The sequence below is a fragment of the Eurytemora carolleeae genome, unplaced genomic scaffold, assembly GCF_000591075.1.
Source record: "Eurytemora carolleeae unplaced genomic scaffold, Eaff_2.0 scaffold451, whole genome shotgun sequence".
NCBI lineage: Eukaryota > Metazoa > Arthropoda > Copepoda > Calanoida > Temoridae > Eurytemora > Eurytemora carolleeae.
In genome coordinates, this window is record NW_019396337.1 from 128,978 (window position 1) to 154,523 (window position 25,546).

At 35.3% G+C, this 25,546-nt stretch overlaps 3 protein-coding genes across 3 annotated transcripts in view; 2 read left to right on the forward strand and 1 right to left on the reverse strand.

The window, feature by feature from the left end:
• Positions 1-11,987, forward strand: LOC111701188 (cap-specific mRNA (nucleoside-2'-O-)-methyltransferase 2). Its single transcript, XM_023472360.1, has 15 exons — positions 1-644; positions 2,993-3,091; positions 3,979-4,125; positions 4,263-4,401; positions 4,488-4,535; positions 4,826-5,010; positions 5,401-5,481; positions 5,846-6,043; positions 6,762-6,872; positions 7,231-7,346; positions 7,831-7,890; positions 8,506-8,634; positions 9,142-9,615; positions 11,257-11,422; positions 11,731-11,987. Exons 1-15 carry the CDS (start codon positions 576-578, stop codon positions 11,929-11,931), a joined length of 2,223 nt encoding a protein of 740 aa, XP_023328128.1. The 5' UTR covers positions 1-575; the 3' UTR covers positions 11,932-11,987.
• Positions 11,957-15,810, forward strand: LOC111701194 (probable serine/threonine-protein kinase samkC). The gene is made up of 8 exons (XM_023472367.1): positions 11,957-12,113; positions 12,513-12,593; positions 13,174-13,323; positions 13,454-13,957; positions 14,384-14,538; positions 14,809-15,018; positions 15,082-15,248; positions 15,565-15,810. Exons 1-8 carry the CDS (start codon positions 11,999-12,001, stop codon positions 15,734-15,736), a joined length of 1,554 nt encoding a protein of 517 aa, XP_023328135.1. The 5' UTR covers positions 11,957-11,998; the 3' UTR covers positions 15,737-15,810.
• Positions 15,798-25,546, reverse strand: part of LOC111701190 (long-chain fatty acid transport protein 4) — a 15,064-nt gene continuing 5,315 nt past the window's right edge. The window contains exons 12-23 of the mRNA XM_023472362.1: positions 25,377-25,499; positions 24,496-24,588; positions 24,363-24,416; positions 23,818-23,886; positions 22,708-22,803; positions 21,967-22,044; positions 21,558-21,656; positions 20,754-20,916; positions 18,868-18,931; positions 18,300-18,360; positions 18,167-18,230; positions 15,798-16,001 (exon numbers count right to left, since the gene is read on the reverse strand). Coding sequence (XP_023328130.1) covers positions 15,876-16,001; positions 18,167-18,230; positions 18,300-18,360; positions 18,868-18,931; positions 20,754-20,916; positions 21,558-21,656; positions 21,967-22,044; positions 22,708-22,803; positions 23,818-23,886; positions 24,363-24,416; positions 24,496-24,588; positions 25,377-25,499 — 1,090 coding nt within the window. The 3' untranslated portion in view covers positions 15,798-15,875. The remainder of the gene's footprint in view (positions 16,002-18,166; positions 18,231-18,299; positions 18,361-18,867; positions 18,932-20,753; positions 20,917-21,557; positions 21,657-21,966; positions 22,045-22,707; positions 22,804-23,817; positions 23,887-24,362; positions 24,417-24,495; positions 24,589-25,376; positions 25,500-25,546) is intronic.

The window sequence follows — 25,546 nt, forward strand, 5'->3', positions numbered from 1 at the left end:
CTACTACATAAGTGAATAAAGAAATTTAAGTTTGTGGCAATAACTCAGTTCCTTTGATGAATTTGAGCTAGGTCGTTTAACTACCAATCGCCGGTACAAATCTTGAATCATGCGGATTTTAATTGGTGATTCAGGATTTAAACCGGCGTTAGGTAGTTCAACGACCTCCAATTAAATAAATTCGGTCCCATGTATTGTATGTAAACTATTTAGTGGCGGATACAGGGGGGCGGTAAGGACCTTTGCACCCCCCCGACGGATTCAGGGGCCCCTGAGATCTCAGAATAGCTTCTCAATTGAACTTCAAGGAAAGAAAATCTAGTGCAAAACAGAAAAAATATCTATCTAAAAAAATTTGCATGCGGCGCGTTTTTGGTTCCTAAATCTGGATTATTTGGTTTAGAAATAATTCTAGCACCACCCTCACTTAAATCCTGTATCCGCCCCTGAAACTATATGGCTATAAATGTAAATATATTTATTGAAATGCTGCTTCATATATTTCAGATATTGGATATTGAAATATTAAGACCTGAACTAGGTGAGGGAAACTAGTTTCCTTTTATTCCCGCAAGATGTCGCACATTCTGCTGCCTATTCCATTCCAACCTATTCTGAACAAGGAGTATGCAGATATTCTACAGGTGGGGTACAGCACATAGTGTAAGTGTATAAAGCACTGTGTACAACAAACAATATTTAGTGTGCAATGTACACTGTACAGTGAACAATGTACAAAGTCTAATGCACAGTGTCTAATCTACACTGTACAGTGTATACAGTGCATGCGAAATTACATAGTAATTCGAGTGTTGTTCTGTGAGCGGATAAAGGCAGGCGGCCATAAGCGGAAATGGTCAGAAATTAACATTTTCTGACCATTCTCAAAAATATGGACGATGCCTTTAGCCTTACATTAGACACTTTCATCAAACTGCCGAGTCTCAAAGCATACTGCCCGACTGCCTACTTTATTATTTTTTTTTAGTTCATCCATATTTCAAACCAAGTTTGTTGAGATTTTGCAAATCTCTGCATACTTGTAATAGTATGGTCAGAGCTTTTCAGTCTGAGTCACCATATCTCACATAGTTCGAGATGATGAAGTGAAACCACAATAAAAACCAAAAAAAGTATAAAAACTTATCATTGAAATATTAGTGTAACACTTTTAATGGAGTCTTAGCACTCCATAGCAATGAAAACAAACCAGTAAATCTTGCTTCAGGAATAAAAGACAAAGATCTTCATCAGTTCATGTCGAACTGATTCTTACTAGATAACATGCTTTTATCTCCTCTTTTTGGAATATTTAGGATCTAATATCCAGAAACTGATTTCTTCTATTAATGAAGACACGATTTTGTTCAGTAGATTAAGACAACCCACTACTATACCTTCTCCCCATCTAAAAAAAACTCAGGGCACATTTAACATGCTCTATCTAAATGTAGTATCAACTTAAAAAACAAGCAAAATCATTAGAAATTGGTAAACAAACAAACTAAACTAAGGAAACAATCACACCACATGCATTACTTTCAAATTAAGAACAAATTTTTACTTATAAAATGTTTGTTTTTTAGATTTTAACATTAGAAAAATAAAAAACAGTGTTAGTCAGAACAAGAGCATAAAACTTATTTGCAACCTTTCATAATGTGAACTATTCCGCCTTGAAATAGTCAGATTTCACCAGAATTATTTTTTAATAAAATTTCTTGGGTATGTGCCCATGGAACCTCACAAATACGATATAATAATAATCTTATGAGGATAAAAATGTAATAATGGAATTCTTAAACTCGATGAAATAATCTTGATGTATTCTTTAACTCAGGCCTGCGGCCTTCGTTAAAGAATACATCAAGATTATTTCATCTCGTTTAAGAATTTCCATTATTACATTTTTTTCCTCACAAGATTATCATATTATTTCAATTTAAAACTTAAATATAAAGTTCTTCATATATATCTTACTAGGCTTTTAGGGCGCTTCGCGCCCATCTTCTATTTCAACTTTTAATTGTGGATCTGTGAGCATCTTCTCTTTGTACAGTATAAAACAAAAACAAAAAAAGTTTGCTGATATCATAAAATTTTTTCGCGCATTTTCAAAATTTTACAAAAATAAAAAATTTTTAAATACAAATTTCTAAAATTTTGATCATTCATAAACCTTCCCTGGGCCCGATCGGTTCAGATGTTTATTGGATACAAACAAACAGACAGACAAGCTAAATTTATACATAGATGCATGACGTCATTTAAAACGTAGTAACTACCGGAAGACTCAAATGATGTGGCATGGAAGACCATATAGTTGTGGCTCATGGCTTCCAGAAGACAGAAAAGATAATATGTGGCAAGGAAGGGAAAAATGTTGTGACTTATGGCCGCCTGCCTTCTCCCGCTAGTTCTTTACCAACTGCAGTGCTTTGGGATCCATTTAATTTTGATCTTGGTCCAGCTCATAAATATTTCTTAAAGAATTACTTTTTCACTTATTTTGGTGAAACTTAATTTATCATTCATAGTTCAGAAAGGGTTTCAAGAATCTGCTGCGCCAAACTGACAAGTTTCAACCCTTGGGGTTTGTGGAGGTTTTTTTTTAGATTTTTAGATTCTGAAATCTGAAATAATTTTAAACTGAGTCAAAGTTTTATTTATAAATTGTGAAATGTACAAGCCCTTTCAGGCTAATTAAGTTTTTTTTTTCTCAACTGCGGCTTTTAAACTATTTGACCATTTAGTTTGGGTTTTTAGGTTGAAAGGTGAATATATAGAATTTTGAAAAAAATGCTAATTACTGAAATGAATGACACTTAAAGACAATTTAAAAAAAACAGAATAAAAAAGAATATTTAACGAAAGTATTTAGAATTTTTTATTAGAAAATAACGATTATTTTGGAATAATTGAAAACCCTCCGATAATATTTGTATCGCGTTATTTTTTTCCCCTCGCATTTCTAATTGTTTGAATTCTTCAGGTTCAGTTTAACAAGAGATACACATTCCCAACAGGACGGAGGACTCCTCCGGGTGGGTCGATCTACACAGCTCCGTACTGGGAGGATAATAGGCTACAGGTTAGATAACTTTCTTATATGATCTCATGATTTCATGCTTGTTGGGTTACATTAATATATTCTAAGAATGAATGGGAGAGGCCGAGGGATTATACGATTAATTTTGATTTTCTCAATATGTTCCTATACATGACGTCTGTAGTTTATTGAAGAACTTTTATTACATTTTATGTCGTCGTTATTTAATAATTTAAAAAAAACTAATTCTGAAAACGTATCCACCCCCAATGTAGGAGTTTTGATTGTCGAATTTTCGCTTAAACTCAGAATTTACAGATCTTTAAAAAGTTTTATGTGTCTCAAATGAATCCGAAAGAAGTTTTCCACAACACTGCATACTCAGTTCAACTACCTTACATAGCCGGTCACCCCCTTTAAAACTTACTTTTATGATATGCTAACCTAAAGGAAGTATTAATCCTTTGCCTGTAGTTTGTCTTAGATACTCGTAAGAAAAACAAAGAATACGAATAATTTTGCTTCATGAATCCTTTTCACAAATCAAATATTCTGTAAGTCCGTTAATACTTTAATGGGACTGTTAGCGTAATTTCAAATGACCTTCCATGCAAAGATGGCTTTGTCCGATTCATAACGGTACCCTTAAAGCTTTGTCTGATCAAGGTTGAAGTTATATCCATGTTTTTGTTTCTTTAAACTGTTCATGTTCATTTGCGGTTCCTCTGCAAAAGTGACTTGCGCATTTCTTGCTTATAAGAAGCAATGGAGAAATAATTAGAGTACGCCCTTAAGGAAAATAGCAGTGTCTCAGATTATTTCAAGGGTACAGTTGTAAATCGGGCATTGCCATCTTTACATGGGGTCACTTGATATTACGCTTACGCTTTACAGTCCTTTTAAGTCCTAATTTATTATTTCATATTTAGAGTATGAAGACTCGGTTAAACAACTGTAAATCTAAGCTGAATGATCTGCCCTTGTTTAAATGGCACAAGCACACGAAGAAAATGAATCCTGCTGGAACTGTGGCATTCACGCTTAAAAAATCATACAAGCCTGAACTCCTTACTCAGGTAAGTAAAAAATTTTCCCATTTCATCCTTTCTCGGTTTCGGATACCCTATTGGAGAGTTTAGATTTGGATCCGACACTTGATTCAGATCAAAACGTAGATTAAAATACGAACCACAATAACTTTTAAACTGTTCAGGCGTGGGAGAAGTTTCACGAATGTTTTCACACGTTCCAGCTCGGACCTAAAGGGAAAGATTTTCAAACCCTACACTTGTGTGAAGCACCCGGAGCATTTATAACCTCACTCAACCATGCTCTTGTCTCAGCTTATCCAGGTTAGGTTCAGATAGAAACAGGATAAAAAGAAATCATGTTATTTGTTTATTATAGATTTTTTTCATACTTAATTGGAATTGTTTAGAAACAAATTGGAACTGGATTGGAACTACTCTCAACCCTCACTACGAAGGAAATGGATTTAATTCAAAGTGACCTTTTCTCTCTCTTCTTTATTAATTTTTTCAAAATTGTTCATCGATAAATCTAATTTAATTTTCTTAGCAGTTCTCCTATCTTTAGGAATTCTATTTGGACTCCGCTCCATTTAAGAAGCTTTCTATTGAAACAAGAAATCTAACAAAAGCGGTTTCAGCATTTAGGAATTTAAAAGCGCTGCGGTTTTGATTTATTTTGCGCATGAGTTATGTCCTTTGTCATGTGTTTGATTTAAATCCAATGAAAACTGTGTTGCTTCGGTAGGGAATAGTCTAGGGTTCATGATAAACGATGACAGATTTATCCTGGGTTGCCTGGAGAACTGGGAGTTCGGAGTTGATGATTCCGGAGATCTCATGAAGATTCAGAACCTGGAGAAGTTGAAAGATAGGTGTAAGCAGATCGGCGATATCGAGCTGGTCACCGCCGACGGTAGCATAGATTGTCAGGTAATAATCTCTTATTGATCTGGATTACGCCACCGGTAGTATAGGTAGACTATCAGCTAGGTTTTACAATCTTTCATTGAACTGGTACCGCCGATAGCTTGGTTTTTCAGTTACTGTGAATGAACCTGCTATTGTATCCAACCTATATACAGGGTGAACCTGCTATTGTATCCAAACTATATGCAGGTTTAACCTGCTATTGTATCCAACCTATATACAGGGTGAACCTGCTATTGTATCCAACCTATATACAGGGTGAACCTGCTATTGTATCCAACCTATATACAGGGTGAACATGCTATGGTATCCAACCTATATACAGGGTGAACCTGCTATTGTACCCAACCTAAATACAGGGTGAACCTGCTATTGTATCCAAACTATATACAGGGTGAACCTGCTAGACAGGAGTCTATTGTATCCAACCTATTGGAGTGCGAGGTCTACGCAGCCCTCTCTGTGCTAGCTAAGGAAAAAATGTATTCATCTTTTTAATCATTTCTAATCCCAATAACTCTAAACTTAATCATACTGCACTGTTTCAAAATGTTATAAAAATGTTCGTTTTGAAAAGGTAAAAATTTAGATTGTTTTAAAGTAAAGGATATATAATCATGGGAGGTTGCTCTTTTTCAGAAAAAGGGACGTGGGGTGGTTCACTACATATTTAATAAGAAATGGCCAAACTTTTTATGAAAAAGAACTATCTAAAATTTTCACCTCAAAATTGTTGAATTACAGTTTAATTTGTTTATAATTATATTAAAATACTTCTCCTGGGATAGTAAAAAGTAAAATGGGAAAAAAATAAAGATGACTAAATATTTGCATAAAGGGCGGAAACTTTGTGATCAAGATGTTTACAACCTTTGAGAGTGAAACCATCTGCCTCCTGTACCTCCTTGATATCTGCTTCAATCAGATAGAAATATTTAAACCTGCCACTAGTAAGGAGGGAAACTCGGAGGTTTATGTTATCTGTCTCGACTTCCAGAGTTCAGATTGGCTGCAGAACTTTCTGAAAGAAACAAAGGTTTTTTATTCTTAAAAATACAGTGTGTCCTAGTAAACATAAACATTTAGAGACGCCTAGAGCAGGGAACTTTTGAGTTGGATACTCAATCCCGAAAGCTTAATCCCGATATCCATACTGGGCAATTTAGATTTGAGGATCAAGGTTTAATCACTTCAATTCAGTCATCCCTTAAGGGTACAATTACACTTCGGATATCAACTACAGGTTTCATTAATCTTTGGATTAACAAAAGATCTAGATCAAGCATTGATCTCGATATCCACAATTCAAACGTTTCCAGCTCAGGTATAATATCAATTATGCATGAAGATTGAAGGACTTTAGTTGGGCAATGTATTCAAACTGCTCGTAAACAATATTTAAAAATAATAAAGGTATGTGCATTGTTTTCAAAGTTTTGTTTTGTTCTTTTTAACTATGTGTGCACGTTTAAAATCATATTTCTTTGATTTTTATATTTAGTGTACCACACTTCAGTAGAACTAGTTAGTCAAACTGCTTTTTTCATATGAACCTAAATCGCAGTTTTGTTTTCGATGTTTATGTATTTATCATCAGAGAAGCTTTGTCTGGATAAAATTTCCAATTCTTTCTCTCCATTGAAGGAAGGAATGGGGTTGTGGGTTGTAAAGTGTTGACAGAATGTTTTATATTCGTTAACTTCAGGATATGATGGTTGACCTTTTATTTATATATTTATTTAATTTTATTAAAGGGTTTGTATGGAGAATTTCCTGATGACAAATCTATGTTTGCTAAAGAAGATATTCCGGAAGACTTTCTGGAGGCTGTTAGGAAATCCTCCGATTTATTTCTCCAACTGCAGGTCAGACCTTTTTAAATTTATAATTTTCAATTTCCAATTTTAGGAACTGAACTGGACTGACTGACAAAGAATTAAAGAATGTTATTGTGTCGCAAATTAAATATTCTCGCCAGAAAACCACCAAAAAATAAAATCAAACTTTTAAAATCGTTCTTGAATCTCATAAAAAAAATTATTTTTGATCTGTTTCGGGGGAATTATCTTTCATACTCATTAAAAAAAACACGTATCGAAAAAAAGTACTCATGAACTAGTTGTTTCAATAGGATTCTTTCCATACTAAGGGTAAGAACATGATGAAATTCACTTTTCTCTTCCGAATCAAGATCCAAAGAGAGCAAAAAATTATTTTGTTCAGGAGAACGTGATCGAAAACAACCTTCACTACTTCAAGGATCCGATGAATGTCGGAGATTTGAAGAATCTGGCGGAGATCCAGAGACAGGTGGCAGACCACTACATAGAGAAGTACAGGTACACCCACTACTACATAGAGAAGTACAGGTACACCCACTACTACATAGAGAAGTACAGGTACACCCACCACTACATAGAGAAGTACAGGTACACCCACCACTACATAGAGAAGTACAGGTACACCCACCACTACATAGAGAAGTACAGGTACACAAAAAACTACATAGAGAAGTACAGGTACACCACCACTACATATAGAAGTACAGGTACACCACCACTACATAGAGAAGTACAGGTACACCCACCACTACATAGAGAAGTACAGGTACACCACCCTCTACATAGAGAAGTACAGGTACATCCACCACTACATAGAGAAGTACAGGTACACCACCCTCTACACAGAGAAGTACAGGTACACCACCCTCTACATAGAGAAGTACAGATACACCAACTTCTACACAGAAGTACAGGTACACCACCCTCTACACAGAGAAGTACAGGTTATTTAAGAAGAAAAATGTCTTTATGTTTTTTTTAGGATTGAAGAGATACCCAACTATAGGCAAGTTGTCTACAATAGAGAAGATCCATTTATCAGGTATATACAGAGAGCAATGTTAAGCATCAGCTTTAAACAGGAAAGGGTCTGTAAACGTAAATTCAAGTCACCACCCATTTATAGAGTCGAATGTCGGATTCTTAAATAAACCCTAAAAGCTTTGTCTGATCAAATGTCAAAATTATTCAAACTTGGTTATTTTAATTTGCGGCTTCTCAAAAGTGACTTGCGCATTCTTGCTTCAGTAACAAAGGAGAAATTAAAAGAATTAAATAATTTTCAAGCTAGAGTCTACGTTATCCTCCATATTGTTGATCAGATTAAGGTTTCAAGGGTATCATTGTGAATCGGTATTGCCCCTCATCAAATTGAGGCTCTCTTGAACTCGCAACGTCAGCCTCTCTTAGCTGCGCTGCTCTAGCAAAACCTCCCAAATCTTTTTTAATGAAGTTTCGAGACACCAGTTCTAGAATGCCGAAACACTTATAAAAATATAACAAAATGATATTCTAGTCCTTAACTTGCCCAACCCTTTCGTGATTTATTTAACAACAAAAATCGCCAATCTCTATCTGGCCAAGTGGGGCTTGAATTGGTTAATTTATAGGAATATTCAAAAGTCTGAACAATCCCTTTAATATTGGTATATCCTAGTCAACTGGACGGACGGAATGATCAGGGAACGTATCTGGACAGGGTGGCAGAGTCTAACCTGGAACCGGAGAAGAAACTGGCAAATATCAGGAAAACCTTGAAGGATTGGAAGGTCAAGGGAAGGATAAGGTAGGATTTTAAAGTTATCAGAAGGAATAGAAAACTACTTTTAACTTAAGATTGAATAAAGAAACAAAAAGTTAAGAAAGTCAAAGGAAATATAGAAAGAAGATTGGAAAAGAATAAGGAAAAAGAAGGGAAAATGAGGACATAAATACACGGCTGAACCTACACTTTTTTGTAGCAACTAACATGAACGAATGGAAGGTTGATGGAAGATTAAAGATGAAAAATTTTGCCCGGAAAATAATGTCAACATTTATTATTGTTTTAAATGCACAATTTTAAACGGAAAAATTCGCGAAAAACGATTTACAAAAAAATCACCGCTTGAAGAGCAACGGGTAATACCTGAAAGTGCTACTAGAAAAAATCCGCAGAGCGCACTGGAAGCCATCAAAACTTCTGGGGGGGGGGAGGAATTTCTGATTTTTGGTTGGATCCATTTTTTAAAGCATAGGATCTTAATCTGTCCACATCAAAGCTATGCTGATTTTAATATCACAATATTGTCAGGTTTGTTGAATGGGTGACTGCTCCTAAGCTAGCTGCCTGCCTAGAGAAACCTGTCCGAGGGATCGGTATTAAACTCACCAAGATACAAAGCTCTAAGTTCTGCACAGGACGACATCTACAGTATTATAACGAGACTATTGATCTGCTGAACCAGATTGAGGGGAAGGAAGAGAACGGAGAACCAAAGAAGAAGAAACGGAAACAAGATAAACCATTCTCAGGGTCTACCCAACCACTGGCAGAGTGTAGAGAAGAATCCAAAATATTAAACAAGATTTCTAAAATATTCCCTGATATTGTGGAGAAAACGAAGGTTTTAAGTTTAAGTCTACCCACGGCCCGAACCAACAATATCTTGAATAGTGAGTGTGAACCGAGGAACCAGCTTAAACTTATTGAAACAGTTATAACAGCGATAACAGGTCTAGATACTGGTGATCATATTATCCTGGAGGGATTCCCACTGTTCACCAGGTTATTATCAATTTTGTTCTTAGAGGGATTCCCCCTGTTTACCAGGCTATTCAGAATTATTATCTTGGGAAGGATCCCCACTGTTTACCAGACTATTTAGATTTATTATTTTGGAGGGATTCTCAACTTTTACCAAGCTTTTTAGATTTATTATCTTGGAGGGATTCCTACTGTTTACCTGGCTTTTTAGAATTATTATCTTGGAGGGATTCCTACTGTTTACCAAGCTTTTTAGAATTATTATCTTGGAGGGATTCCTACTGTTCACCAGGCTTTTTAGAATTATTATCTTGGAGGGATTCCTACTGTTCACTAGGCTTTTTAAAATTATTATCTTGGAGGGATTCCTATCCTACTGTTCAGTAGGCTTTTTAGAATTATTATCTTGGAGGGATTCCTACTGGTCACCAGGCTTTATAGAATTATTATCTTGGAGGGATTCCTACTGTTTACCAGGCTTTTTAATATTATTATCTTGGAGGGATTCCTATTGTTCACCAGGCTTTTTAAAATTATTATCTTGGAGGGATTCCTACTGTTAACCAGGCTTTTTAGAATTAATATATTTGAGGGATTCCTACTGTTTACCAGGCTTTTTAGAATTATTATCTTGGAGGGATTCCTACTGTTCACCAGGCTTTTTAGAATTATTATCTTGGAGGGATTCCTACTGTTTACAAGGATTTTTAATATTATTATCTTGGAGGGATTCCTACTGTTCACCAGGCTTTTTAGAATTATTATCTTGGAGGGATTTCTACTGTTCACCAGGCTTTTTAGAATTAATATATTTGAGGGATTCCTACTGTTTACCAGGCTTTTCAGAATTATTATCTTGGAGGGATTCCTACTGTTCACCAAGCTTTTTAAAATTATTATCTTGGAGGGATTCCTATCCTACTGTTCAGTAGGCTTTTTAGAATTATTATCTTGGAGGGATTCCTATCCTACTGTTCAGTAGGCTTTTTAGATTTATTATCTTGGAGGGATTCCTACTGTTCACCAGGCTTTTTAGAATTATTGTCTTGGAGGGATTCCTACTGGTCACCAGGCTTTTTAATATTATTATCTTGGAGGGATTCCTACTGTTCACCAGGCTTTTTAGAATTATTATCTTGGAGGGATTCCTACTGGTCACCAGGCTTTTTAATATTATTATCTTGGAGGGATTCCTACTGTTCACCAGGCTTTTTAGAATTATTATCTTGGAGGGATTCCTACTGTTCACCAGGCTTTTTAGAATTATTATCTTGGAAAGGATTCCTACTGTTTACCAGGCTTTTTAGAATTATTATCTTGGAGGGATTCCAACTGTTTAACAAGCTTTTTAAATTTTTTTTTTTTGAGGGATTCTTACTGTTTACCTGTTGATTTATTATCGTGAAGGGATTCTTACTGTCTACAAGGCGATATTTAGAATTATTATCGTAAAAGGATTCCCAATATTAGGGGTGTTTTGTTTAAGGATAATAATATAATCAAGATTATGAATGAAACCCAACTACATTTACAAACAATCATTGAGAGTTCCTGAGTCTACGTCAAGTTTACTAAATTGTTTAGATATTACAAGTAAAATAACTTCGATTCTTTTCAAACTAAATAAATCGAAAATCCATAATTGTTTATATTGATTTGTAGAATTACAGTTGCTATATTCCTCTCCATAGCCTCCTTGTTTGAGGATGTTGGATTTGTCCGACCCTATGGAAAAGATCATCTGATTATTCTCTCCAAGTTCCTGGTTCGGAAGGAATCCTCAGCTACAGATGAGAGTCTGGCAGGGTTGGAGAGAATACTAACCGAGGTACAAACTATATCAGGACTTTGATAAATTGATGTTGTTTCAGAGTCCAGTTTGGGTTGGGTTGGGTTATTTAGTAAGACCTGAGTTGGGTCGGGTCGGGTCAGGTGGAGTGGAGTGGAGTGGAGTGGAGTGGAGTGGAGTGGAGTGGAGTGGAGTGGAGTGGAGTGGAGTGGAGTGGAGTGGAGTAAAAGGAGGGGGGCTAACTTAAATCTAGTTAATTTAGGTTGAATGCAATTGGATTGAGCTTGGTTGAAAAATGAAAGCGATTTCTGACTTTATTTGTTTTGTTATGTTTTCATTATTTCTAGGTTATGAGTGGAGCGGAGGATGAACAAGTTCTCTCCGTCTGGTCTGTTAAAGATCTAGTTCAGGATCCAATCTACTCAGAGATGGTTTTATTCAACCAGTTAACTATCAAGGAGCAGATTGTCAACCTCACAAACTTCCTGGAACCAGAACCTGCTAAACTGGAAGCATCAGATAAGCCAGCAGAACCGGACACTAAGTAGTTCCCCTCTTTGACTTCAACCCTATGAAAGCTGCTAAACATGATAAATATTTCAGATTTGTTTGAAGATGAATGATTTAGTTCCGGAGACGCGGAGGTTCCAGAGACTAGCTGATGCTATCGGAGAGACCTTGGAGAGTGTTTGTAATCTCAACGAAAAAGAGAGAACTCAGCTGCTGCTAGGTTTATAATTTAAATTTTATTAACAATAACTTTTTGATCCCGGCGTTAATACACTCCAGAAGAAATTCTGCTCCAATTAATTTTTCGAAATGTATTATTTAAACAAAAGATTAAGTTAATCCAGGGTCCCCCTAAACATGATTACTAATTACAATTCTAATTCTTGTAGCAATAACTGAAACTGGTATTTCCAAAATGTGGTCTGTTGAATGACAACAAGACTTCATTTTTGATTTAGTTTAGTCATCTAGAATTTGAAGTATGGAATTGGATTTGTAATAATTACCGGAAAAATAAAAAATTTTAATTTGTTAAAAATAACTAATAACGCGACAGAGTCACTTTTTATATAAATTATAAGTCCTTTAACCTTTTCCGATACATACTTAAATAATTCAGCCTGTGGAATCTCTGAGGATGAGAAAGAGGTGGATATTAAAGTAGATATTTCGGAACCTGAACCTGAAAATGGGACTCAAGGAAAATATTATTGAAAAAATATGAATGAGTTAAAAAGCCCAGAACTCTTAGAGATCTGTTAATTTTGCTATGAGAGGACTTTATTTGTTTAAATCAGTTCTGTCGATTTATAAGTTATCAGCTCATATTATAGCAAAAAATGTACATTGTACATTGTGCGCAGTTAAAACATGCAAAAATGCACGAGTTCGACTGTTCTCATTAAACTTTGTTTAAATTCATAGAAATTTGTTCAAAAAATATTATTTTTTAACAAATATTTTGGAACATGACGAAAAATCCGCGAAGCTTTCTTTAATGGGTAAACCATTATTTTCCCTAAACACCAAAAATTCATCAATAAAAAAGACTGCCTTAAAAAAGTGAGGAGGAAACTGTTTTTTAAAGAAAACATATTTTCTGTCTTCATAGCATTCAATTATATATTATTTAAAATTTTACGATTTATTCAAAACCTAAATATTAATAGTTAAATATTTCCTGTGGCGTGACAACATTTAATTTCCTAAATTTCCTTTTCAACTTTCCTCTGCAGTCTCACATCTTCTATTATCTTATTATCAATGAATATCTGGCGAAGGTCATACTAGTTCTGGGACCCGGATACCAACTAAACGCAAGGTTTATCCAGTACGGAGCTCCAGAGCCAAGACTAGAGTTCTGGGGCCTATCCTGGATACAACAGAGGATACAGATGATGATATTCCTCTCCTTCAAACTAAAAAACAAGGAAAGTATCGACTGCGGGATAATACTTTTAAAACCCTTAAAGTTTAGTAAAAGCAGATTGTTGAATACATTATATTTTTTATTCTGTATAGTTCTCTTCCTTACTTTCATCCAGCAATTACACTTGACAGAACCTGATGATGAAATTGAGATTCTAAATGTTGTTGCCAGTCCTTCCCGTTCAGACTCCTCCCGTCCCGGACCCTACCGTCCATATACCTCACCGCAACCTGGTCCCTCCCGTTCTTATCTCTCTCCCAAACCTGGTCCCTCCCGTTCTTATCCCTCCTCACATTCTGGCCCCTCTCGTACTCATCCCATCCCGCAATCTCCAGACATTCCATCTCCATCACAACCAAGCTCTAGTTTTCTTCCTCCAAAGAAACGTCTCTCTAACTCAATTCTTCCAGACTCACAATCTCTGGGACATAGCGCTCAATCTCCGATTCGCAACACCCAATCTCCGATACTCAACGTTCAATCTGCGCAACTAGAGAGCCAATCTCTGCTACACAAAATCCAGTCTCCGCATTTGCCTTCTGACAATCATGATAACCTTCTAGATAGTCCATTAGGTCTGGATGAGGATCTGTACCAACTACCTGATATTCCTGATCCAGTCAACCAAAACTCTTGTAAGTTTATTGTAAAGTTTCGTTCAGGATAAATGATGCATTTGTTACATGATGTTATGTTCCCAATTGAGTAAAATGCTCTTCTCGTGTAGTTTGGCTAATTTGAGCGTATTCTGCGACCAAGAATGTGTCATTAATTAGCCTACCATGAACTTTTCAAGGTTAACCTGTTAACCTAAATTAATATTTGAAAAATGCCGCTTATTAAAATAAGCATATTTTATATAAACACAAGAGAGCTCTAAGTTCTTAAGCGGAATTATTTTATACCAGTAAAGATGTGTTCACTTTTTTCACTCGCATTGGTGAAAAGCTTTTAGGTTAAACTAATGTGAGCTTAAAGATTAAATCCAACCTTTTTAAAACCAATTTAGATTAGTTTCGTTCATTTAAAAGTTCCAAGCTCAGAAACTTACATAATTCTAGATAAAGCGAGTAGATCGAGTACTCCAAGTATACGGGACGACTCTAAATCTCCAGACCTTGAGAATTACGACTCAGGACTGAAGGAGAATACTGAGATTGAAGAGCATCTTCTGGATTATGTATTCAAGAACAGTAATAACCAGTTTAATGATAAGGTAAAGGTTCCTTTAAATCATCTTTAAACCAACCTAGTGGAACTGACCTAAAGGCCGGGGTTTGAACCTATGTTTGAAGTCATTTCATTAAGTCTTGTGGAGAAGTTTTCACATGCTGCGGGATTTAACGGCCTATCTATATATCAATCTGCAGTCTTAATACGATTTACACTCGTCCAATTCTATCAACCCGTTTTGAGGCCGAGTTCAACGTTGATAAGAGCACTAAACTTCGTTCAAGTTTAAATCCAATTTTATATCGTTTTTTAGGATATTCTCAAGTGTTGGTTTGCCAACCCATGCCGTCCTTTATCCGAACAGTTAGACAGGTGTAAGAAGCTGGAAGAATCTAAACTCGAGAAAATCCCCGAGTTAAAAGTGGAGAACGAGGGCGATTTTGAGAATGATTATGAAACTAATTTTGGAGATATAGATCTGTATTACGAGGCTCTGAGCAGTGTTGGAAAGTCAGCTATGGAGGTTTGATATTTTTTAATGTTGAAATAAATCTGCTGGATTCACTAATAACTAATCCTATTTCAGGACCGTATATCCATACTACCCAATTTAGAGAGATTGAGCTTATTACTCTCAGCTGAGCCAAGGTTTAAACCGAATCAGGGTTGGATTCAGCTCCAGGTATCGGAGAAGGGTTCTAAATTCGGGAATTTATTTGTATCTGATGAAGAGAACCCCTCGACTCGTCAAAGGAATGAAGAATAATTTTTAAAACCTCGCTATGTTTATATTCGATAAACATCGGATGAATTTCTGTGTAAACGTTTCTTTCGATCTTAGCATCAAAGCAATTGAGTCTGTGTCACAAATTTATATTTTCTAATCCTTATATCTTTGCAATCCTATGGTGTAAACCTTTGATATTTCAAACTTTGATTATTTTCTCTAACAAATTCATAGTTTTAAATATCTAAAATCTAAGTCGATGGGTAGCAAAGAGTTGTGACAAAGACAATTACTTTAACTTTGTCCCAAAAAAACATAAGAAATTATTAGCTCACCATTCAGTGTTTCGCCAGTATCTGGGTTTGAACGGCTAAGAAGGACTTCTGGCAAGAAGAAGGTTAAGGACGTTTCTTCCTCCGGGGAGGAGTTTGAATCTGATAGTTCTGATTGGGAGAAGAAGAAAGTAAACAAACCCTCCAGGGGACGAGGTCGAGGGAGGGGAAGAGGAAAATAATGATGAATTACGAACTGAAAACCAATGAAAATTATGCTGTGATACAAATATGAATAAAATCTTTGCAATTTCAATTTTTATTTTTAAGGATATTTTAGCATGCAAGTTACTCACATGCATGATCATACTTTATAAATGTCTAGAGTTTTGCAAGTTGAAGGTTCGAGATAAGATTCTTGTAAGTTTCTGAATCCAATCTTCTATATCCTACATCCTTAGGTCCCATGAAATATATCTCGTCCTGAATTCTCTCAACATCAAATCCCTGAAATAGAAAAACATGCATAGCTTTCCAACCTTAGTCCGAATAAGCCTAGTGAGAAGGTTTCTACTTTATAGATTCAAGTACAAGAGATTTCAAAGAAAAAATGCATACGTTATCAGTGTCAAATTTGATACGTTTCTTACCTGTTATGTACGGTGGTCGGTGATTATATCAATACAATGAAGACGACTTTTCATTAATAATGCGTTGATTCTTAACAAGCATTTTTCAAATTACAAGTATATAAGTAAACCAAGAGAATCTCCATCAACAACTACAACAACTACTCTTTGTTCAAATGTTAAAGCGTTTTTACTGTTAGAAAGCCTGGTAGAAATCAGATCTGAAACTTATTTTAACAGACCCTGAGATGGTTTTTACTGTTAGAAAGCCTGGTAGAAATCAGATCTGAAACTTATTTTAACAGACCCTGAGATGTTTCTAGCTCTCTTTACATTAACCAACCCTGAGATATTTCTAGCTCTCTGTATATTAACCAACCGTGAGATATTTCTAGCTCTCTGAATATCAACCAACCTGAGATAATCTAAACTCTCTGTATACTGACCCACCCTGAGATAATTTAAATTCTATATTATAATTAACCCTCTGTATATTAACCATCTCTATGAGATAATGTAAACTCACTGTATATTAACCAACCCTGAGATAATGTAAGCTCCCATAATTACCAACCCTGAGATAAGCTAAACCCTCAGTATAATTACTAACCCTGAGTAAGTCTAAACCCTCTGTAAAATTACCAACCCTGAGATAATCTAAACCTTCTGTATAATGATAGTCTAAACCATCTGTTTTATTACCAACCCTGAGATAATCTTAACCCTCTGTATAGTTACCAACCCTGAGATAATCTAAACCCTCTGTATATTAACCAACGTTGAGATAATCTAAACCCTCTGGATATTAACCAACCCTGAGATAATCTAAACCCTCTGTATATTAACCAACCCTGAGATAATCTAAGCCCTCTGTACATTGACCAACCCTGAGATAATCTCAGCCCTCTGTATATTAACCAACCCTGAGATAAATAAACCCTCTGTATATTAACCAACCCTGAGATAATCTAAACCCTCTGTATATTATCCAACCCTGAAATAATCTAAGCCCTCTGTATATTAACCAACCCTGAGATAAATAAACCTTCTGTATATTAACCAACCCTGATATAATCTAAACCCTCTGTATATTAACCAACCCTGAGATAATCTAAGCCCTCTGTATATTAACCAACCCTTAGATAATCTAAGCCCTCTGTATATTAACCAACCCTGAGATAATCTAAACTCTCTGTATATTAACCAACCCTGAGATAATCTAAACCCTCTGGATATTAACCAACCCTCAGATAATCTAAACCCTCTATATTTTAACCAACCCTGAGATAATCTAAGCCCTCTGTATATTAACCAACCCTGAGATAAATAAACCCTCTGTATATTAACCAACCCTGATTTAAATAAACCCTCTGTATATTAACCAACCCTGAGGTAAATAAAACCTCTGTATATTGACCAACCCTGAGATAATCTAAACCCTCTGTATATATTAACCAACCCTGAGATAAATAAACCCTCTGTATATTAACCAACCCTGAGGTAAATAAACCCTCTGTATATTGACCAACCCTGAGATAATATAAACCCTCTATATTTTAACCAACCCTGATGTAATCTAAGCCCTCTGTATACTAACCAACCCTGAGATAAATAAACCCTCTGTATATTAACCAACCCTGACATAAATAATCCCTCTGTATATTTACCAACCCTGAGATAATCTAAACCCTCTATATTTTAACCAACCCTAATGTAATCTAAGCCCTCTGTATATTAACCTACCCTGAGATAATCTAAGCCCTCTGTATATTAACCAACCCTGAGATAAATAAACCCTCTGTATATTAAGCAACCCTGAGATAAAGAAACCCTCTGTATATTGACCAACCCTGAGATAATCTAAACCCTCTATATTTTAACCAACCCTGATGTAATCTAAGCCCTTCGTATATTAACCTACCCTGAGATAATCTAAGCCCTCTGTATATTAACCAACCCTGAGATAAATAAACCCTCTGTATATTAACCAACCCTGAGATAAATAAACCCTCTGTATATTAACCAACGCTGAGATAATCTAACCTCTTTTTGAAGTTCTGTTTTCTGAAGTTTATAAGTTCCTGTAATATCAAGGTGTTTCACAAGCCTAAAACAAAGCAATGTTGATAAACGATTCATAACAATATCATAAAACAATGTAAGTAAATTTTAAAACCTGATAAAAATTGGTCTGGCATAGCTGGGCAGTTCCTTCTTTAATCCTTCACACAGTTTATCTACAATTCAAAGCTTATTTTCACAATTTTTTTTGAAATTTAACAAAATTCCAAGTATTCATATTTTACTCTGATTTCTGATTAGCTGCGTTGATCTTTCAATGATAACGACATGAGTAATGGACCTGAAATCAAAATCTGTTAAATCAAAAAATAAAATGGCGCGGGTTTTATAAATTATCATCTGTTTAATTCGTATAATTTATACATTTTCAACATTATTAAAGGTTACCGCACTCTTAATATTACTGGCGCATCATTCCTCCCACGCTCTGCGTTTTTTCGTTCTATTGTTTAGGGCGCAACTGTTTTAATTGGTCGCTCTCCTTAAGTTTTTTCAAAGGGGCGAAGCATCTAGAAACTGTAAACGGAAAAATACAGAGCAAAAACTGGGATAAATAATAACAATTTAATTATTTTTCTAAAAATTTAAAAGAAGGTACACAGTTGCACATTCATGTAGAGTGATGATAATAAATCTCTGGGAATCAAAGAAAAAGCTTGTTCCTAGGTCTATAGAGTTTCCAGTTTGTATTGCAGCCATACCAGCCTTACCTTCCGAACCAGGAACCTACAATAAGATCGTTGTTATGAAGGAAGATACACCAGGAACCTATTATATGATCGTTGTTATCAAGAAAGATTCACAAGGTGTACTGAAGTTTACCTCTACTCCTTAAACTACAGGGTGTCCCACGAAACATGACAGTTGGTATAAATAGTTTAGAATGTCTTCTTCCATAATTTGATAAGTTTTTTAATACGAAAAACAATAATAAAAATATTATTTAGGAGTCATATTATAGTAGCATTAATTTCAAAGTAAAATATCCTAGAGCAAAAGATTTTTTAAACGAAATAAACTGCAAACAGCCTTTAATATCTAATACAGTGTATGGAAGACGACATTCAAAAATATTTATCAACTGTCATGTTCCGTGGGACACCCTGTACGTTGGATACAATATCCAGGAGTTTACCTCTACTCCGTGAACTACGTTGGATACAATATCCGGGGGTTTACCTCTACTCCTTAAACTATGTTGGATACAATATCCGGGAGTTTACCTCTACTCCTTAAACTACGTTGGATACAATATCCGGGAGTTTACCTTACTCCTTAAACTACGTTGGATACAATATCCGGGAGTTTACCTCTACTCCTTAAACTACGTTGGATACAATATCCGGGAGTTTACCTCTACTCCTTAAACTATGTTGGATACAATATCCGGGAGTTTACCTCAACTCCGTACACTATGTTAGATACAATATTATCTAGAAGTTTAGCTCTACTCTGTACACTACGTTGGACACAATATACAGGAGTTAACCTCTACTCCTTAAACTACGTTGAATACAATATCCAGGAGTTTACCTCTACTCCTTAAACTACGTTGGATACAATATCCAGGAGTTTACCTCTACTCCATAGACCACGTTGAATACAATAGCCAGGAGTTTACCTCTACTCCATAAACCACGTTGAATACAATATTATCTAGAAGTTTACCTCTACTCCGTACTCTACGTTGAATACAATATCCAGGAGTTTACCTTTATTTCGTACTCTACGTTGAATACAATATCCAGGAGTTTACCTCTACTCCGTAAACTACGTTGGATACAATTTTCAGAAGTTTACCTCTACTCCGTACTCAACGTTGAATACAATATCCAGAAGTTTACCTCTACTCCGTACTCTTCGTTGAATACAATATCCAGAAGTTTACCTCTACTCTGTACTCTACGTTGGATACAATATCCAGCAGTTTACCTTTATTCCGTAAAATACATTGGATACATTATCCAGAAGTTTACCACTACTCCGTAAACTGCATTGGTTACACTATCCAAGAGTTTACCTCTACTCAGTAAACTACATTGGATACATTATTCAGAAGTTTACCTCTACTCCGTAAACTACATTGAATACACTATCCTAGAGTTTACCTCTACTCCGTAAACTACATTGGATACACTATCCAAGAGTTTACCTCTACTCAGTAAACTACATTGGATACATTATTCAGAAGTTTACCTCTACTCCGTAAACTACATTGAATACACTATCCTAGAGTTTACCTCTACTCCTTAAACTACATTGGATACAATATCCAGGAGTTTACCTCTACTCCGTAAACTGCATTGGATACACTATCCAGGAGTTTACCTCTACTCCGTAAACTACATTGGATACACTATCCAGGAGTTTACCTCTACTTCGTACACTACATTGGATACACTATCCAGGAGTTTACATCTACTTCGTACACTACGTTGGATACAATATCCAAGAGTTTACCTCTACTCCGTAAACTACGTTGGATAAAATATCCAATAGTTTACCCCTACTCCGTAGACTACATTGGATACACCATCCAAGAGTTTACCTCTACTCCGTAAACTACATTGGATACATTATCCAGAAGTTTAGCTATGACTCCTTCCACCTCCGTAGTGCTGACGTTCTCTCCTCTCCACCTGAAGGTGTCTCCCTTCCTATCCTTGAAATAGAGCCAACCCTCGTAATCCATTACAAGAATATCTCCAGACCTAAATATATAACCAAGGAAAATACACACAGAAGATCCTATATCTTTTGTACTATAAATGCGTATTGTGTAATAAAGTTTTTTCTTTAATTTTTTTGGGGGGTGGGGGGAACTTAGCCTGAGCAGTACTGAGTTTGAATACACTTATCAGCAGTATACATCGTGTTTTCAAACGTGAGGTTTCTTGGTGTATTATCTTTTTTTACATTTATATTAATTATATTATTTATTGAACCTAACATTTAAGTTCAACAATATTCATATTTTTAAAAAGAATTAGTACTATCGGCTTTTTCCAGATTTTAAACAATCAAATAAAAAGAAACATAGGAATCAGCAATGGATTGATTTAACTTGTAATAGATTGATTTTCAAGCTAATGCATGATAACGTTATTTTTCAGTTCAGAACATCAAGATTGCATAAATGTCGTCGTCCCATTCCACAATTTTTATGGGTGAAATGTTCAAGTCAAACTTAAAATTTACTTTTTTAAAGACAATAATTAGGTTTCAACACTTTTTTGCATACTATTTTCGGACTTATTTTAGTATTATATTCTTTTTTAAAGTGTAAAATAAAAAAAATAAAAATAAAATGACAAATTAAGGACAATCCGCTTTTTTAAATGATAAAACCCACCTGAAGCACATATCTCCCTTTTTCCAGACGTTCCGAATAATCTTCCCCTTGTTAGGATCCTTATCATCAACATAGGCCTTAAACTTACCAGGACCTCCTCTGTACAGTTTAAACCAGAGTCATGATGTACACTGTACAGTGATACGTGATAAATATTATTTATTACTAGCTTGAGAACCCAGCGTACGCATAGTTATTCCGTTTTTTATTGAGTACACATTACAAATAGTCCAATGAACATGAAACACAGGAATTGTGCAGTGTACACAGACCCGTTTCAATTACAGACCTTCAAAGGATCAGGTATTTCGGAGACAAATTTAGTTCAACTGAAAAAGAAAACAAAGAATTCAGTGAAGTAAGTTAACCAAGTGAATAAGATTTAAGTTTAGGTCATCTGACTAGGATCCTGTCTGAGGTTCGGACCAATCCAACCATTTCTCCGGGTTCTCCAGGTTTACAGGTGATACAAAGACCAGATTTATCTCTTCATAGAACAAACCACGTTCACTTTATCTCTTTCAAACATATTGCCCGTCCCCCACCCATCTTACAAGATGAAAAATGTTTGCTTTAAAAATAACAATATATTTATCATTGAATTATTGGAACTTCTGCGTTGGATAATAAAAATTCCGATTGCTTGATCTCGATATTCACTTTGGGCACTTTTGATTTGAGGATCAATGCTCAATCACTTGATTTCAATCATTCCTCCCCTGATCAAAGCTCCCTGATTGGGTGTGATTAACATACGGGATATCGAATCAAGATTATATCAATCCTCAGATTCACAAAATATCAAGACCAAGCATCGATCTCAATATCCACAGTACAAGAGTTCCCAGCTCTGAGCTGGAAACAATTGAATTGTTTGTTAATCTGCATATTAATTTAATCTTTAATTAATTTTCAGGAAAGTGTTTAAAAATCAACCAATCAGAGTGCCGTTTGCAAAAACACAATTAAAAGCCGGGAAATTTGCGCGCAACCAATTAGAGAACGCTCATTAACGCTCATTAGTCGGAACCCAGCAGGGATATCCTACAAGTGTCAACAGTGGATGAAACGCATCGGATTAAGGATATCCAACTCAAAAGTTCCCAGCTCTGAAAACATAGTTTGATTGATCTGGTTTGTTCTATTCTGCCTGAGAACTTCATCAGTATCTTCGTCTACCCTGATAAGAGCGAATGGATTGTAGTTCAAGAACTGAGGAATAAAACCACAAGCTCCTTCTTTGCTCCTTAAATAAAAAAATAAGAATTTATAATTTAGTTCAAGAACGTTCAAGAATGCAAAGAACGGCTTTTAAGTTCAATAACGTTACAAATGGTTTAAAATGAAATATGATTTAGGACCGCTACACAGGGATTGTAGTTTAAAACCGTTATGAATAGTTTGTAGTTCAGATTTTAGATTGTGTGAACGTTACGAAGGGATAGAACGTCAAGAACGTTATCATAGGATTGAAGTTGTATATAAAGAACATAAGAAAAGTCGTAGAAGAATTAACCAAGATATTGAACATTTTCTGACCATGCTTTGTAATTTTTCTTCCATACCTGATATTGATGGTTTAGTTGATCCATAAACTCTATACTACCGGTTTAGTTGATCCATAAACTCTATACTACCTGATATTGATGGTTTAGTTGATCCATAAACTCTATACTACCTGATATTGATGGTTTAGTTGATCCAAAAACTCTATACTACCTGATATTGATGGTTTAGTTGATCCATAAACTCTATACTACCTGATATTGATGGTTTAGTTGATCCATAAACTCTATACTACCTGATATTGATGGTTTAGTTGATCCAAAAACTCTATACTACCTGATATTGATGGTTTAGTTGATCCATAAACTCTACACTACCTGATATTGATGGTATCAAAGGTTCCTTCTGTTGATCCAAGAACTTATGAATACACGATGTTAATAATTCCATAGGTTCCTTCTGGTTCTATTGATCCATAGAACTCATGAATACCTGATATTAATGGTTCCATCAGTTGGTCCATAGAACTCATGAATACCTGATATTAATGGTTCCATAGGTTCTTTCAGTTGATCCAAGAACTCATGAATACCTGATATTAATGGTTCCATAGATTCCTTCTATTGGTCCATAGAACTCTAATACCTGATATTAATGGTTCCATAGGTTCTTTCAGTGATCCAAGAACTTATAAATACCTGATATTAATGGTAACATAGGTTCCTTCTGTTGATCCTATAGAACTCGTGAATACCTGATATTAATGGTTCCATAGGTTCCTTCTGTTGATCCATAGAACTCTCGAATACTTGGGATATTAAACCTTATAAGAAAATAACTTTATTATTTTCCACAAACTGTAAAATTCCATACCCTTAATCTTTGCTATCTGATTTAACCTTATATTTCAGTCATTGACTATTTGATCTAGCAGAACACGCAGAACTCATATTTTGAAATATCAAGGGTTGCAAACAAGGAGTATGAAATAGACGCGGTCGCCCTACCCATATGATTATACATGCTTTGCAGACGGTACTCCGTTTGTATAAGAAATATTTGTCTGATGTACAATTACCGCGTTTACAATAACCTATTCTGAATATTTCTTATACAAATGGAGTACCGTTTGCAAAGCATGTATAATCATATGGTGGGGCGGCCTCGTCAGTTATATCTCACTTCTATTTCATACTCCTTGGTTGCAAAGATGAAAGGACTAGAAATTTAAAGTTTGAGGAAAGTTAATCAGTTTTTGTAAAAATATGTTTTTTAGTTCGATTTTGAACAAACTCTGACCTTGTCACAAACTCCTTCCATATCTCAGGTCTTAATCCTACTCCGTACATCATTCTGTAAACAGGATAGACATATTTGTTTTACTATCTTTGGTTTGAATTATAAAGATTTATCATTTTTAGATTATTTTGACCTGAGACTATGCTGTTTCTCTGCCGGGTTGGGTTTACTTTGCAGAAGGAATCTACAAATCTCTCCGATATATTGAGCACAGGTTGCCTTGTACCTGGATATTAACTAAGGTTAGTTATGTACAGGGTGTCCCAAAAAACATGGGAATTCAGTGACGAATTCGATATCGTCTTTTCAAATAATTCTTTGATTTAGTTTAGTGATACCTACTGAGAAAGCTGTAATCTGTAAGAGTTTCGTCTGCTATGTTTACATTTTGTTTGTTTATGTTTTGACTGCATACAGTTGTACGTAGTAAAACAAGAAAATTGCAGTATGCAAACAGAGTAAACTTGTCTGTCTTCACTGTTCATCTTGCGGAGACATTATAGACACATCTTTACAGTCTTTTACCCTTTTTATAAAATAAGCTCTAGCAGACATAATAATATTATGGCTTTTGAAATTAGGTATTACAATGCTAATTCATAACAAAGACGATATCAAATTCGTCACTGAATTCCCATGTTTTTTGGGACACCCTGTATGTTGTATATAAGCGTATATTAAAATCTGGGTTGGATTTCTAGAAGATGTCAAAATGATTTCAAGGGACTTTAAAATCTAATCTCAGGAAAATCGTGTTTTTATCTACATATCTGAAAATGTGTTGAATTTCGACATTTTCCCTCTTTGTCTTTGCTGCACATATCCGCAAGTCTTTGACATCAAGAAACCACAATTGAAATTAAAAAAGGAAAATAAGAATATCTTCATCATTTTGGCTCAAAAAAAATGTTTAAAGGGTTCCGTTGCTAATCGGTAATGGCCCTTTTATATGGAGGGTCACTTAAAATGACGTATCTATAAGCCTAGTGACGAATGCAAAAGTCGTCTTCTCACCTGGCACAATCCTCCCAATAGTTGGAAGCTGAGAACTTCTTCCGAACTATAACAGAACATCCAACATTGATCGCAGCTCCAACAGCCATCCACATAGAGGAGGAGTGGTACATTGGCAAGGCACTGAAGTTAACAAGAGATACAAGGAATACTGGAAAAAAAGAGATTAT

Coding starts and splice junctions, on each gene's coding strand:
- LOC111701188 (XM_023472360.1), top strand. CDS start 576: ATGTCGCACATTCTGCTGCCTATTCCATTCCAACCTATTCTGAACAAG. Junction 5,482..5,845: donor CCCTCTCTGTGCTAGCTAAG/GAAAAAATGTAT, acceptor ATTTGCATAAAG/GGCGGAAACTTTGTGATCAA. Junction 6,873..7,230: donor ATTTATTTCTCCAACTGCAG/GTCAGACCTTTT, acceptor TATTTTGTTCAG/GAGAACGTGATCGAAAACAA.
- LOC111701194 (XM_023472367.1), top strand. CDS start 11,999: ATGAATGATTTAGTTCCGGAGACGCGGAGGTTCCAGAGACTAGCTGAT. Junction 13,324..13,453: donor CCTTCAAACTAAAAAACAAG/GAAAGTATCGAC, acceptor TACACTTGACAG/AACCTGATGATGAAATTGAG. Junction 15,019..15,081: donor TTGGAAAGTCAGCTATGGAG/GTTTGATATTTT, acceptor ATCCTATTTCAG/GACCGTATATCCATACTACC.